The sequence below is a fragment of the Sminthopsis crassicaudata genome, chromosome 1, assembly GCF_048593235.1.
Source record: "Sminthopsis crassicaudata isolate SCR6 chromosome 1, ASM4859323v1, whole genome shotgun sequence".
NCBI classification, from domain to species: domain Eukaryota; kingdom Metazoa; phylum Chordata; class Mammalia; order Dasyuromorphia; family Dasyuridae; genus Sminthopsis; species Sminthopsis crassicaudata.
The window spans coordinates 268,817,324-268,840,902 of record NC_133617.1 but is presented as its reverse complement, the minus strand read 5'-3'; the positions used below and the strand labels follow the sequence as shown (position 1 = coordinate 268,840,902).

General features: G+C 30.8%; 1 protein-coding gene across 4 annotated transcripts in view; it reads left to right on the top strand.

The window, feature by feature from the left end:
- Positions 1-23,579, top strand: part of ASPH (aspartate beta-hydroxylase) — a 196,123-nt gene that overhangs the window by 19,105 nt on the left and 153,439 nt on the right. For 2 of the 4 annotated variants that reach the window (XM_074278755.1, XM_074278754.1), the window contains one exon: positions 22,464-22,556. In XM_074278755.1, coding sequence (XP_074134856.1) covers positions 22,464-22,556 — 93 coding nt within the window. Of the gene's footprint in view, positions 1-6,500; positions 6,543-9,861; positions 12,070-22,463; positions 22,557-23,579 lie in introns of those variants that run through there. The other 2 variants (XM_074278757.1, XM_074278756.1) reach the window with 2 other exon arrangements.

The window sequence follows — 23,579 nt, the reverse complement described above, 5'->3', positions numbered from 1 at the left end:
TTAATTTTTAATCAGCTGAAAATTTTGTGAAATTGCAGGAGATATATAAGACCTAAGAGAATTAAGATTCCATTATAATATATTAAGGCATTAAGTTCTGAGTAATGAAGATTTTTTTTGAAGTTTTTTTTTTTTTTTTTTCAATTCAATTTGGAGATTGTTTCAGATTATCTCCACCTTTTATTGTGGCTTTTAAAATTTAATTGTGGTAAGGACTTAAAAATCTTAAATATGCCCTTTGATTTCAAACCTAAGCATCTAATACTCATAAACCAGTGATTTTAAGTTTTAATTTTAAATTATAGTGTTACATCTAAGATAAAACTAATTGTGAAAATATATATTGATTGGTAAGTTTATGAATGGCAAATTATCTAATCCACGGAATAGTAAATTTACAAATGCCTGTTAGAAGCATTAATTTTTTTTATTATTGCTTGCTTGTCTTGCATTGATACTAATATAAATTTCATGTGCAGAAAATCATTATGCCTCATTACTATCCATGATAAATATAATGGCATAAATTAGATAGGGAGAAAAATAGCTTTGTAATTTATTTGAACCCTGGACTTCTGTGACTTCCTTCAACAATGGGCATACATAATTTTGTTGTTTTGGGCCACAGAGAGATTGAAAAGGAAAGATTATTTGAAATTTAAAAGCTTTGATATTAAATGTTTTGAAATTAATCAAAATTTTGGTGGTTTTACATGTGTTTATATATGCAATAAGTAATTGAGACTTTTCCCTCAAATTCTTTAAATCAGTTGAAAGATAGCATGTTTTGAAATGATAGCTCAATTTTGTAACTTTATGTACAGAAATCAGATATTAAGAATTTCAGACTTGGAGTATAATAAACAAAGGGTCCTTACTTCGTAGAAGAAATGAGAACATTTAGAATTTTGATTAATTCTCTGCTTTATTTTGTTAGATTAAAGTTTTTTATATATAATTTGCTACAGTATATAATGATGTGATTCCCAGATTAGCATCTTCTTTATAATACTTAATACTGCTTGTAGAGTTGCTGCTGTGAGTGGAATGTTTCTTCTTTCTTGAGGCCAAAATCTATTCACCTGTACTTTGGCCTTTAAGCCTATCAGCCCTGGTGTGTATTGGTCATAGGTTTTGGAAAGCAACTCTCCAGGGGAACAAAATATTCCATGTCCAGGATGAAATTTCTTTCTGACCCTTTCTTTTGGATCTAAGCTTCTTATGCATTAACAGAATTATCAGGTATGATTATGTATTAGGGGAATCCTATTTTTCTTTCATTGATGCCAAAGCAGCTTAATGACACAGTATTTAGAAGGGCAGGTCTGGAGTGAGGGAAATCTGAGTTTAAATCTAGCCTCAGGCACTTAAATGTGTGTCCCTGGACAAATCATTCAATCTTTGTTTGCCTCAGCTTTTTCATAAGTGCAATAGAAATAATAGCACTTCTCTTCCAGAATTGTTGTAAAAATCAAATGATATACTCATTGTAAAGTATTACAATTAGGAATTTATGGAGGCAGTAGTACATTTGACTTGTATAGATATCAAAGAATACTGTGAGATTAAATCTTGTTGAGATGAGGGTCATGATTGGAAAGGTGCATTCTATCTGGGAATCATACCAACACAATGTTTTTAGTTTCATTGGGTCAAAAATATGTGCCAGTGAAGGGATAGAACCTTTCCTAGGGGTGGGCAATGATAGTGATACCCAACTCTTGAGGGCAGACAGAACTGTTCAACCCTTACTTTGTTTCTGTTTTCTCTGACAAGGAGAATGACCTTCCTGATGGGAATACCAAAACAGAAATGACCAAGAGGAACCAGGGAAATTGTGTGTTATTTTCCCTTCATTGATGCAGGAAACCTTTTTTTTCCCCACTTAACATTATTTTATTTTTTTCTAATTTATATGTAAAGATAGTTTTCAACATCTTCGTAAGATCCTGCCCCCCCTTCTTTCCAAGACATGAGGAAATATGATATAGATCATATGTGTACAATCACATTGAACATACTTCCTTATTAGTCATTTTGTGGGGAAAAATAATCAGAACAAAAGTGAAAAACCACAAGAAAGAAAAAACTAAACTAAACTAAAAAGTTAAACTAGTATGCTTTGATCTACATTTAGTCTCCATAGTTCTTCCTCTGAATGAGAATGGTATCTTCCATTATAAATCTATGAGAATTATCTTGGACCACTGTGTTGCTGAAAAGAGTTAAATCTGTCATAATTGATCATTACACAGTATTGCTGTTTTTGTGTACAGCATTGTGGTTCTGCTTACTTCACTCAGCCTCAGTTCATGTAAATCTTTACAGGCCTTTCTGAAATCAGACTGTTCATCATTTCTTATAGAACAATAATATTCCATTTACATTCCACAACTTAATCAGCCATTCCCCAATGATAGACATCCCCTCAGTTTCTAGTTCTTTGCCACCACAAAAAGAGCTGCTATAATATTTTTGTTCTGTGGATCTTTTCCCCCTTTTGATCCAGCAATACCTAGGTCTCTATTCTAAATAGAGTAAAAAAAAAAGGGGGGGGGGAGATCCAAAAGGATCACCTTGAGCAGTGGGCTAAGTGGTATTAAATTCAATAAGAATAAATATAGTTGTAGTTGGTCCAGAAAATCAACTTCATGGGTAGAAGGTAGATGAATCATGATAGTAATAATTTAGAAAAAGATATGGGGGTTTTAGAAACTGCACTCTCAATATAATTCAGCACTGCAGTGATGAAACCAAAGAAGGTGTTGTAATCTTGGATTTCATTAAGAAGGAAAAAGCCTCTGTGAATAGAAAGGTGTTAATACCATATACTATATTCTTGTCAGGTCTCATCTGGAGTACTATGTTTCTGGACACTTTAAGTAAAAAGGAGAAAGTGTAGGTTTCGGAGTTTGGCAAGGCAAGCATGGTCATAGGATCCAGGATAAGGATTAGAGTATAGAATACAATATTAATATTGTTCTGAATAAGCTAAATTCTGAATCTTTCAGAGACACAAAGAACCATGAGTTAAGCAATTCCAGAAAAGAAGAAATTAATTGTAATTAGGAACAATAAGAAAATGAAATAGGATCAATTCAATCTTCTCAATTTAATGTCAGAGACTGAAGATCATCAAATTAAAAGTGGCACAGAGAAAAAAGATATCAGTAGATTGTCCTTGGGTCCCCGTTGTGAGGGGCACTACAGTTTTGTTGGTTGATCTAATAATAGTAAGAACAGTATTCCTGCAGTGTGTGTCATATGTGATGAATCCTTAGAAGAGTTTATAGAAATAGATGAATACTACTTCTTTCTTCTGGTGATTCTCTTAGGCGTAAATGATACTGCCGGAAGGGGTATCTATGAAGCATTTCTGAAACTGGGGAGAAGAAATTGTGATGTTAGGGACACAGAAAGTGTTTTCATTATTGTGGCCAGTAGGGTAACAATTTCAGAAAAGTTCAAGACTTAGGAATAGAGTAGCTGCTTCCTAAGATGATCAGGGAAAAAGGGAAAGAACTTCTGTTTTCTAAAGTATTTATATTAGCTCTCTTGGTGGTACCAAAGAACTGTAAAATGTGTTGAGTGTTACTAGGAGCAATTAGGCTCAATATTTTTTTTTCTTTTCTTCATTCTGAGAAATAAAAGCACTTTCCGAGATCCTTTTAGGTGTCAGTAAATAAAAGACTAGATTTTGAATTCTAATTCTTGGTTTTAATTGATATTAGATTAATAATGGAAAGATTTCTAGTTTTTGTTGGTGGTGGTGGTGTTGTTTCGGGGGCTAAAGATAGCACCATCATCACCAACAAACCAACTCATACTATGAAGCAACAATAATCAAATATGGGTTGCTACTGTCCCCTTCTTGTGCTACTTCATTTTGCTTCCCTGTTCATGTGTATTTGTGTTTTAGTTGTACTTTTTCAGTGAGGTAGCCCTTTCATTTGTTTTTCTAAAAAGAGTTAATCTTGGCTTCATTTTTCTCATTTGTAAAATAAGCAGTTTAGATTCTTTTAAAGGTCTCTTCCAGGCTTAAAATTCTAGAATTTCTAATATAGCACTCTGTGAGAAATGTAACTCGAGGTTTCCCTCTCTTGGTATAATATAATATGGCAAGCATTCCAACTCCTATAGGTTTTTCTAATTCTGTAACATTTTGGGGGAAACAATCTACTTTTTTATAATTCTGTTTTTAGCATAGTGTACAGAGTACATTAAGCCTTAATTGGAAGGAATATTTTAGTTTAATGTTTGTTAATGTCCTTGGTGTACACATGGAGACTGAGAGCTATTTTAAACTTAATTCTTTAAGGGGGAAAAAATAACTTTCTTCTAGAATAACAAGTATAAAGTGAGAAAGAGAGAATATAATAGACATTGATATTGTAAAATGTTATGACATTATTAATAGTTGAGTAAAGATTACTTTTTTCCTCCCAGCACCAAATAATTTTTTTCCTGCTATAAAATTTGCAGAGAGCTTTTTATATGCCATGCACTGTGCTTGAGGCAAGCATGTTTTGCCAAAGTAAACATTGCCTCAGACCTAAAAAAACTGCTTATGGTGATTTAAGAGAAAGAAATGCAAATAAATACATGTGATAAAATACATGTGAGTTGGGATTAACTTTTTGGAGAATGGGAATGGTGAAATTTTGAAGGAAGATATTTAGAAAAGAGGAGTAAGAAGTTTCTATTACTGTAGATATATTTAATATCTTAATGCCAATTAAATATTTGTGGTTTTCTAGGGGAGAATGGAAAGGGAAGTGTTTGGGAGCTTTTGTTTGTAAACCATTGTTCATGTTGGTGAGAATTAGAGTACCAGACAATGAATGTTGAAGGAAATTTTAGAGATACAATTGGCAGACTTTGATAAGTTTACATTTGAGAAATGAAAGAGGCTAAGGGAAAAAAAGCAAATTGAAAAATTATTGCATCCATAGTGATTTTATTTGAAAGAATTGTTTCAATAGAAGATTAGATGTGACAGCTAGATTATATAAGGTTAAGGAGAGATAAGCAGATAATCTGCCTTGACTGAGAGTTTGATTAAAAAGGAAGGTAGAAATATAGAATTCATTGAAGTTTTATAAAGTAGAAGAGAAAGGAAATGATTCCTGAAAGAGGAAGTTGGATGAAATTTATTGGCAGAGATGTTTACTTTAGCAAGAAATTAAAATAATCTAAAATTGTAAGGAGAAAACAAATATTGCTGCCATATTTTAAAGAGAAGAAGGCGTTATCACAGTTAATTGTCTTTTTTATCCTCCCTTTTGAGTACAGAAGTACTAAAGCAAAATAGTATAAAAGTAAAATACCCTTTTATAAATTACCTAATAATGCCTAATTATTGATCTAAATCACTGGTTTCATAATGCACCATGTTGGAAAGTTTGATGTAATAGAAAATGCTTTTAAAAGTTCACTGGCAGATATAACAATAATATATAGGAGAGTCTCTGCTGATACCTCTGACACATATTGACTGAGAGATCCAGGGCAAGTCACTTCTCAGTGCTTGGCAACTGCACTGATAGAGGAAGTTTTCCTTACCAGAACTAATGAAATCACAGGTTCCTTCCCTGTCTTCTTTTCTTGAATCTACATCAGTTTATTAACATGAAAGAAGAGAGAAAATCTGAAGATTTTGAACAGTTACTAGAGCATAAGAAAACCAGGACAACATTTGCCATTAATAAGTAATAATAATAATAATAATAATAGAAACAAAGAAGAGCGTCATCATGTTACGTTGAAGTATAGTCTGGCCTGGGAGAGCAAGGAATACCTAACCTGGGTTTAAATTCTGCCTCAGATTCAAACTGTCTGTGTGACTCCAGCTAAATTACTTAAATCAGTTTTCTAGGGATCTCACTTGATTATATGCTAAAGACAGATTGCCAGTGGCAGCAGTGGAGAAAGTTTCCATACCTGGAGGTTACCAGCATTAATGAAGTCATAGGTTTTGTTGGTTTTGGTAACCTAGTTAAAGCAGTAACCATTCAAAAATTTTGTCAAAGTATTGTCCTAATGTTTTCTGGAAACCAATAAATTGTGGCAAAATATGAGGAGTTATTATTCTTAGAAGTCTTTTAGTGGAAAAGAGTTTAGATCCTTTCTTGGCATGCATACTACTTTTCAAAACTTAATTTATCAGTTGTTACCAGGTTAGTGGTTTAATTGGAGGTTTACATTCCTTCCAAGTCTTTACTAAATCAAACAGATCTCTACTTTAAAGTGATCGAGCTTTCTCTCATTGTTATAAATAAATAATGTCATGGTCTTTTGATTATTAATGATAGCAAAATAAAGCTTTCTCAAATATTTTAGAAATGGTAAGTACTTAAATAAAATTTTGAAGATACAAAGTGGTGAATTTTATATAGGGTTAAATGCAAGACTAATTTTAACAGCCATGTAAATTTTTGGTGTTCATTAATTTCCATAAAATATATTCCCATAATCTTTCTCCATCTTGTGAATACCAACAGAGGAACCAGGTGGGGTAGCCAAGAGAAAAGCTAAGGCCAAAGGTATTTTGTTTTTTGATTTAGCTTTGTGTATATGATGATGGATTTTATGCTTTAAATGCATGAGTTTTGCAAGGTGGATTTTGTAAATGTAGCTACTAATGTTAGATGCCTTTTAAAAATTGGTTTAAAAGATATGGGAAGTACTTAAATTATAACTGGCTTTGTGAAAACTCATAATTGGTTTAGTAACACAAACTAATGAATTGTCATTTGCAAGTTAAATTTCATATTATCAAAATTTTATAATGGCTATTCAACCATTATATATACATATATAAATACTTTTATTTAAATCTTCTTTGTACAGAAGATATATTCCTCAGTGATTTGATTTCCTAAAGAGTCACATTATTCCTTTGTTTTCTTCTACTTTACATTATAAGAACGGCTTTATTTGGCATTTTGTCAATCATAAATTTCTTTTAAAAATGCATGGTTTTCCTTATAATGTTCATAATATGTAGCATTGTGTGACCTTAGTGTCATCTTAATTATGAAAATTACATAATGTACATACCAATTATTTGAAGATTAATAACCAAAATAGTCCAATTTCTTCTTATACAAGAAAAGTATAATTTAATACATAACATTTCTTACACATACCTAAAGCTTTATAATCTTTTATGCTTTTGCGTGTGTTTTATGTTCTTTTTGATAACATATCTTAATGATTTGTATGCATAATATAATACTTGGCATAGTTTAAAGAGCCTGAAAATTTTAAATATTGTTTGAGTGCCATTGTGTGATTTTGTAGAAGGAGTAGTTGCATTGGGGGGGTGGTGTTCAAATATATTCACTTTTTTCCTGTAGAAAATTAGAAAAATATCCTATTTCTCACAATCCAGTATAAAAAATAAGCAACAAACTAAAAATAATGTTAGATAGAATTATTGTGCTCTTTTATCCAAGTTATAGTAATTATATAATTATATATAATAGCAATTTTACATATAATCTATGTTAATATATAATAATATAGTAATAATATAATAATAGTAATTATATATAATTATAATAGTTATATATTTACACACACACACACACATACAATAATACTTTGAGGTTTACAAAGCCCTTTAAATACATTATCTCATTTGATATTCACAATAAACCTGCTACTAGTAGCTACTGTTACTCTTCTTGTTTTATAGATGAAGAAACTGAAGCTTACTAAGGCTTAGAGAGTTAATTGACTAGTCTAGGGTAACATAGCCCCTAAGTGTCCATGATAAAAGTTGAATCTAAATCTCCTACGTTCTACCTTCAACACCTTATTTACTTTATAGTACTGTTACATTGCCATGCAGATGATTTTTTAAAAAGGAAAAGAAAAGAAAAAGCTTCTTAAGTGTAGCCTGACATTGGTACCCATAGATATTCAAAATAAGTTGATAACCTTGAATTGTAAGACATAGATTCATCAAAGAAAGATCAAATTATATTCACTATATTTACTAGGGCAGGAAAGTGTACTAATATTTGAATATGACTTTCAACACCAAGTATTATTACTGAGGGAATTCAACCAAAACAATCCATTCTCCAAGCCTGAATTTTACAAGGGTAGCTAGCTTGAAAGAAAACTTTTTATATTGGATTCCATGACAGTAATCTTTATTATAAAAGAAAGACATTCTACAATTCATGAGATTTTTGTGATGTTGAGAAAATAACAATACCTCCTACAATTTAGCATTGACAAAGTTTTACAGTTATTTTGCATGTTGCTAGTAGCATGCAATGCTACTTCCTACTATAAAATCTTGATTTTATTCTGAAGACATGTACGTCTTCATCCTTCTGTGAAACTCTGCTTACCACCTATTACCAGATCCATTAAAAGTTTAGCAAGATAAGCAATAGCCATAAGAAATTATCTCTTTATTTCCTTTATACATACCTTCTCTTTTCAATATGGGTAATAAAAGTGTTGAGCTTGACATATACCTAAGGTAACTATTGCCAAAATCTTTTCTTTCTAATTTTGCTATCACAAATATCATAGTCTATTAAGATAAAATTGTCAAAAATAATTTTAGTATTAAATTTTTCCTTTTGCTTATTTGAGATAATCAAAATAAATGATATATGCAATTTTATTTTTCAGTTATTTCATTGTCATGAAAAGATTATGACTGGCTTTAATACTTAACATGTATGTAGTACTTTAGGGTGAGTTACTTGTTAGTATTCTACAGCATATGATAAAGTGCTTTGGAGTTTCATAGAAGAAGAAATCTATCAAATAAAAAGAATTCAGTTCAGCAAACATTTAACTACTAAAACACTATTTTTAGTGCAGGGGGATGAAAAGTCAAATTAATAAAAGTTGACATTTACAGAGTGCTTTCTGATTACAAAGTTCATTGCATACATTATCTAATTTGATTTTTACAATAGCCATGTGAGATGCATAATGCAAGTGGTATCCCGATGCATAATTGTAAAAATAGAGACTCAGAGGCATAGTAATTTGTCTAATTTTACCCAGCTAGTAAGTGACAGAGCTGGGATTTGGATTCATCTCATCTGGGTGCAATTCTGTTGCTTTTCCAGCTATAACACAAGGAAATAGTAATTATGAGAGGGGACCAGGTTTTAAAAAGTTATCCCTTGGTTTTACAAAATAGATACTTTAAAGACAAGATAAATTTTATTTCATTGACAGCATTTCTTTTAATTATACCAGAACGTAGAGCAACTAGATGGTGCTATGGATAGAATGCCAGACCTGGAGTCAGGAAAACTCATCTTTTTAAGTTCAAACATAACCTCAGACACTTAGTAGTTACATGACTCAGGGCATATCACTTAATCTTTTTGCCTCTGTTTCCTCATCTGTAACATAAGCTGGAGAAAGAAATGGCAGATCATTTTAGAGTCTTTGCCAAGAAAACCCCAAGTGGAGTCACAAAAAGTCAGACATGCCTGAGCAACAACAAAACCCCCAAAACACCAGCTACCAGTGTGAAATTTCAAGTGATCATTAATAATCATGTAAGAATGTACATGTGGATGGACTAATTTATTAATTGTGCATGCTAATTGTTTTTAAAGAATTTATATCATATTTTTGTCTTGAAAATCAAAAATAAAATTTTTAAAGCAATTTAAAGCATTTCTTTTGTAGAAACTGTATGCAACTAATTTTAACTGTTTTAAAAGAGAAAAGGACATATATCTAGATGATAAAATAAAATCAACTTTGTATTGAATGCTTCCTGTGGGGAAAATGGCAAATGTTTTCTTAGTGCTCTTTACCTACAAATTGAATGATATGAATACATTTTTTCTTTGATTGAAAAATTTAAAGTGAAAGAAGTAATTAAAGAAGAGCTTAAAAAGACAAAGGAGAAACCAGAGTCAAAGAAAGAAAATAAAATTGAAGATAAAAAGAAGGGGAAGAAAGAAAAAGATGACTGGAAGGAGAAATTTGCTGCTGATTCAGATAAATCCAGAAAGGAGTCTTCCAAGGGTAAAAAAGATAGAGAAAAGGAAAAAATAGGACTAGAAAAAAGTAGCAAAGACAAAGAGATGATGAAAAGATCAGTAAGTGGAAAAGATGCTTCTACTAAAATGGCATCCAGACATAAAGAAGAGAAAAAAGTAGATAAAAATCCATCTAAGCTTGTAAGCTTAGCAAAGGGTCAGGATCGGAAAAAAAAGAATTAAATGGAATGTCAAGTGCTGTACCATTACTTAATATTTATTGAATTATTAAATGACGTTGTAAATTTCTAGTTTCTGAAACTAGAAATTTCCCCAATCTTACTAAACAGAGATTATGGATAATTTTTGTAATAGCTACTTTAAAATGTTCTGTTTTTACAGGGATATTTATTTGCAAATGAAAAACTTCTGATTCCACAATAAATTTATTTAAAGAATTTGTTTGCAATATTGAAAACTTGACTGCTTTAGTAACTATTTCATTAATTTGCTTTCTATCAAAGATTTTTTTCAAGGTTTGTTTAGCTGCATAATATTTAAATTGTGCTCAAAATAGAAATTTATATCATCTTTTTAAGTGTAAAATACCATTTTCTTAATTATGTACATAGAATGTCTTTTACTGTTATACTCTAATATTTAGCATATTTCTTAGTTTGTGTGTCATATTATTTTAATATACCATAACCTTCTTTGGGAATTGTGTATCATGTTTGAAAATATAGTACCTAGAATGTGGAAGGTGCTTGAATTGAATTGGAAGGTAAGTACTTAAGTATCTGCTGGAATAATAAATATATATTACAAATATATATTTATAAAGTTTGGCCTTTCATGAACTTCTTGCAATCACTAGAATGTAAGCTCTTTGAGGGCAGGAAAAGTTTATTTTTTTTCTCTTTGGATCTACATACCTAATGTCGTGCTTAGTATATAGTAGATATTTAATAAAAGCTCATAGGTTTTGTTGAATTCCAAAGTAGTTTAGTTACTGAAGTAACAAACAGGTTGGATTGTGAAGCCCTCCTAGAGGTATTTATTAAAACTCTATTTACTAAAACTTAAAATGATAATCCAGTATGATTTTTCATTGTGTGTATAGAATGGCATCCTATTTTGAGATGTTATACTGTCCCATAATTACTGAACCTTATAAAATGACTTTAATTTGTAGATGAGAATTTTTTTTAGTTCAACAGAAAACAATTCATTTATCTAAAGATTTTTTTAAAAAAGAAAAATATGCTCAAAACAGCATTGATATACCTAGATCTTTAACTTTTTTGTATCTAGAACTTCAAATCTAATTAAGACATTGTAAAAATCTGGTTTTTTGATGTTTAAAGAACAATCTTCTAATTTTGTTTTAGTAGGGAAAAATATAGTGTTGCCAGCCAGAATTTAATTTTTTTCTATATTCTAATCTTTGTTCTGAAAAGCTTAAAAATATTGAATTTTTATCATACTTACATAATAATTTCTAAACTTATTATAATTTCTAGATTTGTGTGCTTATATTTGATGTACAAGTATATTTCACTGCTACCATTCAAACATCTAGAAATTAAGTTTATGTAAATTCTGTTTTATACATCTAGAACAGTATGTAACTTTCATTAATTCCTGAGCAAAGTTTTTCTAAAATGGGTGCTTAATAACTAATTTATCAATGAAACTAATACATTTTTAAAGGATTATTTATTCTCATTTCAGATGGTTTGTTTACTATGTTGACAAAATATATAGATTTATGGAAATTTAAAGGAAATATATAAGTAATAATTTATCAGTATTATAATTTTTAATCTAATTTTACCAGAAGTCAGGGAATTTTGTGTTTCTACTAAATTGTAATATTGTAATAATTATTTTGGTGATAGATAATAGCTTTTTAACAAGATATTCTAATAGAGAAAATTGTAAATTTTAAATGAATTGAAAAAATGATCTTTGTTTAATTACTCATGAATTTATCAGAGTACCACATATTAATGAGCTTGTTTTCAGTTTAATCATTTTTCTCTTAAGTGTCTGATGAGTAATGATATCTGTATATTAAAACAAATACAAATGCATTCTGAGACTGATTATTAAATATAGTGCTTCATATTTTAATTCATTTGGCTTAGTAAAATTCAGATTTCATTTTTACAAAAGGAGTAACAATTTTTATGCTGCTCTATTTTATTTTAACATTGTAGCTCATCTACTACCAACATGGTTAGTTAAACATTTATTTTAGTTAATTTGTTGAGGTTATACTTGAGGTGCACTTTTAAATATCTTAAAATATTTTTATTTATGAATGTATTTCTCACTAAAATAGATGTCTTTAAAACATTGCTTTTTATTATTAGGTATGGTGAATTGAAAGTAATTTTAAACTGGTCTGATTGCTTCATATTGTTTGACATTTCTATATTAGTGGAGTTTCAAAATTTTTATGTTACTTGATTAAAAGATCAGTTTAAAAATCATATTAAATCTGATAATTATTCTTAGTTCAATTTTTCCACTTTTTATTCCTTCATAATACCAAATTGGAATTATAGTTCCTGATATAAACTATTCAATGAGTTTTATGTAATCATGAGTATAATTCAAAATAGAAATAACAATAAAGATAAATCCTCAGTTTTTATTTTAGCTATAGAATTTTTCAGTTTTTTCAATTTTATTTTAAACATGAAATGTACTTTTTAAAATAAGATTTGTTTGTATAAAGTGTGCTTAGGTATAAAAATGACCTTAGAGAAGAAACTTGTTTAACTCATAATGTGCCTGAACTGTTTTTCTGTAGCATCCAACTGCCATTTGTAACACTTTATCTGGAGAAGTTCATTAGAATTTTGCTTAAAATGCCAGGAACACATCTTGCCCATGAAAAAGAATTTCATACAAAAACTGGCATAAACTGTGATCAATAGCTATTTCCTTCCACCCCACCTTTAGATACAAAAGTATCCTCTTAATATTTTTCCAGTTATATTTTAAAATATATTTTAACATTCATTTACAAAAAAAAATTTGAGTTCCAAGTTCTCCCTCCTCCCATTTCCCCCATCCCCATTCATTGAGAAGGCAAGCAATGTATTAATTATAATTATAAGATTAATTGTAAGTTAAATTATAAACTATTTTTACATTAATTATATTGAAAGTAAAAAAAAAAAAAACAAGAAAAAAATGAAAAACATATGCTTAAGTCTATGCTCAGAGCTCATGAACTCTGGAGGTGGATTACATTTTTTATCATGGGTCTTTTGGGATTGTGTAGAATCGTTGTATTGATCAGAGTTGCTAAGACTTTCATAATTGATCATTATTTTCATATGTGCAGTGTTCTCCTGCTTCTACTCACTTAACTTTGCATCAATTTATTTAAGTCTTCCCAGGTATTTCTGAAACTATCCTACTACTCATTTCTTATAATCTTATCTTATATTATATATATATATATATATATATATATATATATATATATATATATATATATATATATATATATATATATATAGAGTATTCTTTGATAGGCTATTTCCAATTCCGTTTTCCATCATTTCTGATTTTTTTTTCCTTTCCAATCCAGGGATTGGCACATTGTATTCCACTGTTGCTTAGAACCAGAGTTTCTCTCCCTCACACATTCACCTTACACACATTCAATTTCTTCTCCTGCTCTCCTCACCTTGAATCAGTCACATACCATTTTTGAGGGTTTTCCAAGTGTTTATATAAATATATATATATATATATATATAGCATTTTTATCTTTCATGAGTCAGTAATGGCCAAAATACTCACCACCTTGTGATGAATCTAATAGCAATAAGCATCTACATTTAACTAAGCAGGTCTTCAGGAAGTAGAAGCTTGATCTCTCCGAAGTTATATCTGAATCCTTTTCCGCTTGAAAGAATCCATCAGAACTTGAACTTTTCAGTCATTTTAGCACCCATGGTTACTTGAAGAAAGTAACAGAATGTGTTTTAAAGGATGCCCTTTTTGTGTCCCCATGCTTTCTGTATTTAACCCTTTTAGCTGTAAAGACAGACTGGGTGTGGTTGTTAGCATACATATATACACACACGTATATATAAAGAATATTGAAGAAATGTTATTCCATATTTCAGAGAGGAACTTTGCACCCTAAGTCTTGGGGCTCTGAGATGAGAAACAGGAATAGGTTTGCTCATCTGCAATATGAGTAATCTGAGGCAAACAAGATTAAGTGACTTGTCCGGGTTACTCAGGTAGTAATTGACTGATGTTAGATTTGAATTCAGGTCTTCTAGACTCCAAACCAACTGCTCTCACTCTGTGCCACATAGATCCTTCAGTGCACAGTTATCATTGGACATTATTAAAGGAATTTTGTGAATACTTTGATGAAATATTCACTTTATTTACAGCATTCTCCCAATTAGAATCCTTTCTTAGTGACAAGGAGATTGAAAAATAATTTTATAAGTTAGCATGTCATAATTACTTTTAGCCCCTTAGATAAATGTGTTTTTAATTTGAATTTAAGTACAGTAGCTTCTACTCAGTAGTCCTTTGTACTGCCTATGTTCCTGATGCCAGTGCTAGTGCTGATTCTAACAAACTAAAAAGACTTCATTTATAATCTTGGTGAGTGGTTGCATATCTGTTGTCTAGGAACCAACCTAATTGAATTTAGGGAGGCTTGTCAATAGGTTGGCTGCAGAGAGTTTTATAACTTAGTGGGTGGAAGAAATGGTCCCACCAAAATAAATAAATAAATAAATAAATCACTATTGGAGCAATTGCTATAAGGATAGTGAAATCTTTTTTTTTTTTTCCCTCTGTAGTAATGTTTATAAATATCTGTCTGCTTTTCTAACTTCAGAAGATAGATTATTAAGATACTTTCCATTCTAATAAATAATTAAATGCCTACTATGTATCAAACACAATGCTAAGTCCTGGGGATAAACTTAATAGGAAAGTCTGCCCTCATTTTGCTTGTATCTTGTGGGAAGAGTGCAAGGGAATCTTGTTCTGTGAAAATAGGTTGAGCAGTTGATGTAAAGTGGAGTGAGTTTAACCTGCTTTCTGCCCTTTATAAAGAAAATTTATTCTACCCTCCAGACCTCTTATCTGAGGGGAGAGGAGGCTGAAAAAATTGGAGTCAATCAAGACTTGAGAAGATGGTGTGAGTTTAGGAATGTTACGCTAGATTGCCTGGAGATGGGGGCGGGGGGGGGGGGGGGGAGGGGGAGATGCATCTTGTTCCTTGGAGTTGAAACCAGTAAGGGCTGTAGGTACTTCTTACTTACAGAATTCTTAAGTTGCATGATTAAAAAAAAAATCAAGTCAGCTTTCTATTGTAGTCTTAACAGGAATGGAAATATTTTATTCCTTTTAAATGAATTTTAGCTACATTTTAGTGCATTGATCTGTTATTCCCATAGCTTTTAACTCCCTAGACTTAAATCATCATTATTTAAAGTACTGCTTCTTATGATGCCAAACAAAGCATATATTGGCAGCTAGGTGGTGCAGTGGATAGAGCAGCAGGCCTGAAGTCAGGAGGACCTGAGTTTAAATTTGGCCTCAGACACTTAATACTTCCTAGCTGTGTGACCCTGGGCAAGCCATTTAACCCCAATTGCCTCAGCCAAAAAAAAAAAAAAAAAAGCACAGTGTACTATATGATTTTAATTCCTATGAAATATGTATAATTTTGTTGTGTTAAATTTGAAATGGTTACTTTATCATGTGTCTCTAGTCTGCTTTACTAGTTCCTTCCATTTACAATAAAAATATAAAAAAATCTGAGACTACTAAAATAAATAAAAATATTAAAGATATATACTAGATATGCAAATAAATTATTTTTTGAAATGGTCAAGTGTGTTTTATTTTAAATTATTTTATATAATGTAACTGAAGTCATTTTATTTTAAGGGATTTTTATACTTACTGGATCATAGACTTAGAGGTAGAAGAGACTTCATAAAAATGAGCTAGTTTAATCTTCTCAATTTTTAGATAAGGAGTTTGAAATCCCAGGGAATATATAAAAGATTTATCCAGGGACACATAGTTGATAATCCTGCATTTGAACCTATGTCCTCTTGGATCAGAGTACTTTCTTTTAGAGCTTCATTACTTTCTCTGAATAGGCATTAGATGTAAATAAAGTGCTGTCCATGGAGCCAGGGAGGACCTGAGTTCACATCCAGAAGATATTTATTGGCTCTGTGATCAATTAGTTACCTTAATTTTCTCATTTGAAAAATGAGCTGAAGAAGGAAATGGCAAACAACACTAGTATCTTTGCCAAAAAAAAGCCAAAATGAGGTCCCAGAGTCTGAGAGTTAAAAGTTATAGCCTGTTGATATTGTTTAAAAATATGTATATATTACTCTGAACTTATATACACATTAAAAAGAAAATCCAAACAAGCATTTCTGTATACACAGCATAATTTAAAAAGAGAATTGTATATGAAATTGTGAAGTACTGTTCTATATTGCCTATTTTTTTTAAAAAGTATAATAAATTCAACATTTTATTTTTAAAAACTCATGCTTGTCTGTCCTTTCTTCTGAAATTTCTTCTTATTTTTTAAAAAATACGTTTTAAAATTGTTTCACTGGCTCTTGTTTTTCTTTTCCTTTTACCCTAACAACATTATTTCAAAATCCTACAACCTCCAATTTTATTCAAAATAGAAAAAAGAAAATTACATAAAAAGCCTAGTCATATCCACACAATGTCCATATCCAAAAATGTATGTGTTTCCATGTATTGAGTTTTTCACTAGTCTCTTAAGACATGGGGTAATGTGTTCTATCATGGGTTCTCAGGAGCTGTGGTTGATCATAGCTTTGATTAAAGTATTAAAATGACAAGATGAGAAACAAAACTTGAAAGTTTTGACTTTTTGTCTTGTTATTGTGCATATTTTCATTCTGCTAAATTTATTCTTCATCAATTCCTATTTCTATCTCTGAAATGGCTTCTTTAGTCATTTCTTACAATGCAAAAACATTTCATTACATATACTATCTGTTGATTTATTCCTCAGTTAGTGAAAATCATCTTAATTTCTAGTACCTTACTTTTTTTTTTCCTTTTAAAATATTCCTTTCAGAATCAGGAAGTTTATCATGCTAGAGGTTCTTCTTTGTCAGGTGTTATTCTCCCACCTAACGACTTTTTCTCTTTATTTCCACCCGTTTACTCTAGAATATGATATATTCTTACACCAAGCTTTTTGTGTATATGTGAAAATGTTTATGTTCCACCATCCTTTGCCTGTTTCAAGTAAGAATGAGATTCATCTAATGCTCCTCCTATTTCTTTATATTTGTATACTCTTCTCACATACCCCAAATATGAAAAAAAAAAGCATTGTTATATTCCTTTTTTTTCTTATTTCTTATTTCCTGTGATGATGTATTCCCTTTGCTATCCCTTTTCTTTCCTTTATTAAAATCCTCAGAAAAGAATTGATCTATTACAAGGGCTCCTGGTGGGGGTTTTTTGTTTGTTTGTTTGTTTTTAATCCCTCAATACTTTTAAAGACACTGAATTTCTGAAGGGATGTTTTTCCCCCCATTATTCTATTTTTATAACTTCATTACATAGTTCTTATTTCAGTAAGTTTATCTTTCAAAGTTTTGTTTTAATTTTTCCAATCCTTTGATTTTGTAGTAATATTTCTTGACACGTGAAGTGATTTATTGCAATTTTCAAAAAGATTCTAGGTAAAGCTTAGCAATATCTTTCCTAAGCTATTTATTCTCTTTACAATTCTTTCCTTCAGAACTTTAACTTCATTTTTTATTTATTTCTTCATTTCTTTTGCATATTCATATAATCTTTAGAGAGATCAACTTTTACTTTTGAATCTCTGCTTGTAATTTTTACAGAATTACCCTCTCTCAATTGAAGTTTTGGTTATCTCTGGTTCTATAATAATTATGAGCTAATAAGATCCTTGATGTGGGTATTGGTATGGGATATGTCTTTAGTCTGTATGTAATTATACTTTCCTGATCTTTTTTCTGGCTCTGGGACTTTTAAATCATGCTAGCTCATCTGGAACTTTTTTCCCTTGTCTTAGGCCTACTTAGCTTGGAATATCTGGGTGAATAATTACTCTGCAATCTTTTCAATATTTACTATCTTTCTGTAAGGCCCGAGTCCTTCTCCAATTGTTGAATTCATCCTAGAGTCTCTCATTTTGTGGAATGGCCCTATTCCCTTCTAGCACTCTCAAAATCATGTCTACTTTGATTCCTCTCCTCCTTTTTAACTCTTATGTACTTGATATATAGAAGCACTTTCTTCGTTTCCCTCTTTCTCTTCTTCCTTTTCTCTCTTCCGTTATCCCTCTCTTCTTTCCTGAATTGAGTTTTGTTCCAGGACTAGATTCCAGTCTCTGCTATGTTTTTGAATTTGAGCCCTGCTTGGACTCAGATTGGGATCACCAAAGTTTAGGTGCTGAATTCTGCTTTGCTACAACTGCTTTTAGCCACACCTAGTTTCTTCTAAGGCCCATTCTATGGCTTTTCAACCATCCTGGAACTGCTTCTGAATGGAACTTTGTATGCTCTAGATATTATTGCCCCTTTTTTAACAGGCCTGTTTCCTATTGCTTATCCTGAGCAGAACTGACTTTTTGTGTAGTTTCTGGGATGGATCAAACCACTTATAGTTTTTCAACGGATTTTTTGATCATTATTTTTAGGTTTTTGCTAGAGTGGGCATATGGGAGCTATCATCCTTGCCTTCAAGTGGCCATCTTGTCTGGAAAATTCAAGGATAAACATTTTTAGAGAATGCTCAATCCTTTGTAGCTCTCTGAGCTACTGGATTACTAGTAACCTTACATAAAAGTAATCTTCTACAACTAGTAGTAATAATAGTCAAACATTAAACATTTCATCTCTATGTAAATTAATCTTAGAGGTTTTAAATATGTTTTATGGAATTTTTGCTTTAATTTTTATTAGCCTTCAACTATGGGTGAAAACTTTGAACCCAAGAAAATAGGTCAAAGCATTCTTAGTAATTTATTTAGGAGCACGAATATCCTTAAATTTATGGGATCTCATTAATACAAATTACTTATATATGTTCCATATTTATATAACTTGAGAGGGAGAACATCCTTGGATGAGATATCAGATTGATTTCCCTGCTATTTTGGATGTCAAACTATTGTTTAATTTTGTTATGTCTTCTTATGTTCTGCCTGTGTTATATACTACTTTTAAAAACTAAAGGAAAAAAAAAAATTTGTACTTCCTTAATTTTATCCCATTTGTAGAGTTATAATTTTTTTTGTTTTGCAATTCCAATGTAGTCAAAAGGACTTATACAAAAAGTGTAATAGAGAAAAAATGAAAAATCTGAAGGGTTTTTTTGATGGAAGAAATAGAAAAAATAGAAAATTAATTCTTGGAGCTGGATTATTTTCTTTTAAAGCAACTATTGCTCTATTAAGATCTTAAAGTAATCTAAAAATTACATGGTTTATTTCAGTCAGGGATGTGTTAATACATATTTAACAGCTAGCCTCATGTGTATATGGCATATTTGTGAGTTTAATCTACATTTTTTACATTTTCTCTATCACTCCTTAAAGTCTAGGTTGCGAGTTAACAAACTATGTACAGAAGCTAAGAATGGCTTTTTCTTTTTCAAATTATTTTATTTTTAAATAGGTAAAGGTCCTTCTTAGCTCTTAGGTCTACACAAAAAAGGGCTGATGGCAGCATTTGGCCTTCAGGTACAATTTGTTGATCCCCGGTTCTAGGCAATCAATAAAAAAATAAGGGTTTGTTTTTTTTTTTTAAGAGAATGGTTTCTCAAGTGAAATACTGAAAATTGAACACTTGTCATTTGTGGGTTGGGATAGAGGGCTTAGGTAGGTGGCACATTGGATAGAGCCCTGGGTTTGGAATTGAGAAAATTCTATGTTCAAATCTGACATCAAATTCTAGCAGTATGATTCTGGGAAAATTACTTAACCTTGTTTATCTTGGTTTTCTCATCTATAAAATGATCTGGAGAAGGAAATAGCAAATTACTCCAGTATCTTTGCCTAAAAAACCTCAAGTGGGATCACAAGAAGTCGAATGTGACTGAAAAACATGGTCATACACACAATTGATTCTGACACATTGTTTCCAGTAAATGTAGAAACTACTGATTTAGAAACATGTAACATCTTCCAACTCCAAAATCTTTCTTCATCCTATAATCACTTAATAAAAGGGCTTGGGTGGTATTAGATATTAAGGTTGAATTCTGAGATTTAATTGATTCACTGTATACCTTTAGGAAATTTTGCCCAACTCTGCCTTGACCGTGATGGTTCAGAGAGCACTGACAACTTCTTTACCCTATGTAGCTCCTGGTTTGTATTAGCATCCCCTGCTGTATTCTTTAAAACTTTTTTCATATAACTGGAAAGGTATTCTCACTTTTATCTCAATATGTATTAATAGTATAGAACTTACTTAGTTGCATGGATTATTGAAAGACAAAAGGAAATTAGTCTATTGAGGAAGGTTCGATATACATATACACTAAAGGAATATGGAATTTGTAGTCATTTCTGCATGGCCCTTTGGAAATCTATTTAGGAAAATACTTACAGATGGAAGCAAGACTCTATGACCAGAAAATAATGGTGATTCCTTTTACTTAGGTTTAGGTTTTGACTAAAGGTAAAGTACTTGAAGTAGAAAGAATGGGAGTCCTCTGTGCTTTTATCAAACTTCCTAGCTTTTCAAGGTATGTGGTGTGGTGAGATAGAAGGAGATTATAAATGTATAGATAGATAAGAAAAAACAATAAAGAAAAAATTATAGAAACAAAACAAAAAATTATAGAAAATAAAGGAAACCAGAAACTAATAGAAACTTTTTTGTCTAAAATCTTTGTTTTAGAATTACTAGAAAGCCTTGACAAATATTGTTTGGTACCAAAAAATAAATGCTGAAAGGAAGAATGTGAGAAAGAATGTGTGTGTGTATGTGTATTTATGTGTGTGCACATGCATATGTAAAGCATGTACTTATCTTTCCTTTTTTTCCAAACTGGGAAATGCCTGGGATTCCAGTGGGAAACATTGTAATGAACTAGAGAGTAGAATGGATTATTCCAACTAAAGAGACAACTACATAGTAATAGCAAGCCTGAAAGTTTTTATAATCTTCTACAGCAAACATCAGACATTAGGCCACCTGTGACTCATGTTTTTTCCTTTCTCCATATTCTTTCAAAAAATAAAATTTTGCACTAAAAACGCACCAGATACATTGAATATTTCCCCATAAATTATTGAAATACAAAATTATGTATATAATTGTAAGCAGTTATGTAGAACTTAACATTTTCAGAATAGAATAAATCTAACATGTAACTTTCAAAATTGTATTATTTTTCTGTGATTCCTTCTGGCCTTACATTTTAGGAAGTCAAATGTGTGGGGAAAGGGAAAGGAGGAAGACATGGTTTAATAATCCCTTCCATTTTCTCCCTTTTGCCCTCTTCCTCCCACACAGAAAAAAAAAACCAAAACCTTTGTGGTATATATGTATATTAAGGCAAAGTAAGTAGTACTTATAATTCAATGTTTGTACCTGTGAAACTTTCTTCACCAATTGAAAAATTGTTGAGGTATTAGTTTAAAAATATTTTGTTTTCTAACTTGATGCTGATAATCTTTATATTTATCAGACTTAAAATTAGTGGTTTAAGAAAAATAAGTATTCTATATTGTATGTTTTTGTTTTAGAAATATTTATAGATTTTCTGTGATGTCTTAACTTTTGTTGTTGTTGGAATTGAATTCCTAATATTTAGTTATTACAGCTGTGATTTTGTGTAATTGAATAAGGGAGTTGGGAATAAATCTGCCATTTTTTTTCCTTCAGATATATCAGATACACATTAGTACTTAGTGTTATTATAGTGGCATATTTTGTGTATAGTCTTAAGGTACGAGAGCATTATTATTTTACTTTGCACATCTGTTTTCAGTATTTGACAATATAAAAATTGAAAAAAATCACAGTATAATATGTAAAATTTAGACACATAATTGAACATATCTGTTATCTTTTATCTAAATTAAAAAGTGCTAGAAATTAATCATTTAAAACTTATTTATGGGGCAAGCACTGGACATTGTTAATAAGAGGTAGATAAAATTCTTGCTTTGAATAGAATTTTTCTCTTGGATAGCCTAAATATAATTCTACCTAATGAAAAAAAAATGCATTTAAGAATTGTTTTTTTCTGCTGGAGTTTTAATTTAAAATTAAATATTTTCTGGGTGGAAATGCAAATTCTTAGCAACCTTTCCAGATTGTCTCTAAACAATATATTGGAAATGTTTACCAATATGGTTTTTTTGAATAAAGTTTTCCATTTTCACAAAAAAACCAAAGTTAACTTTATGAATGAAAAATGCAGGACTTAAGGAAAAATCTGCATCAGCAAAGTCAGTCTTACCTGGAGAACCAGAGGACCACATACAATCAGAAGATCAGGCTACAAGAAAATCAGGTAAGATTATTATATACAGGATCTTTCACCTCCTACTCTATGCTGCATTTTACAGTTAGGAAATCAAAGCCCAGAGGCATGAAAACTTGTTCAAAATCCCAGAGGTAGTAGAGATAAAGCGAGCACTAAAAAAAAGTATCCTGACTTTTATCTCAATGGAAATTTTACTGTATTGTGTCACCATAAGTGCTTATGGTTTCCTGCCTTAGCTTTGTTTCCAAAATTATTTTTTAATAGTATTTAATATTTTTCCAATTACATGTAAAGGAAATTTTCAAAATTATTTTGAATCTACATAAATAACATATATGTGTGTGTATATACATATAGATATACACACACATACATACATAGAGTGAGAAAGCAAAATGATAAAAAGATGGAGAGTTCATCTCTCAGTGAAGGAGGGCTAGTTTTATGTCCTACCTTTGACATAATCAGTATCCAAAGACTATAAATTGGATAACAGATATTTATTTGCATTGGTATGGACTAGGGATTTCTAGACAAAGTTCTTTGAATTTGTTTTTTAAAAATATTTTGGTAAATCATTTTAATATAATTGTTTTCCTTATAATATTATATATTTTATCATATATGTTAAAAAGCATTTTTCTGAGAAAAGATCCATAGACTTCAATAGCCTTCCAGAGAGGTTGATGACATTAAGAGCCGCAGTACAGGGAGTTTGTTGGTAGAAGTACTCGTGCTCTTTCTCCTGCTGTTTTCATTCCATAAGATACCCAGAATCTCATCAAAGATAGCTACCAATGGTCAGGGGCACTCAGCTTCTTTCCTCACAGTCCCATCTTGGCTTTCTATACCTCATTGTGAGCTTCTCTCTATCAGTTTTCTAATTCCTAATCCTAATTGCCTAATCCCTTTTTTGCCACTTCTAAAGTTTGTATGTACTGTCTGTGCTTCACACATAGGAAATACTTCTGTATTTTTTTTAATTCATTATTCACTGAGGGCTTCCTACACAGGTGAAAATCACAGGTCTCCACCAAAAAAAAAAAAAAA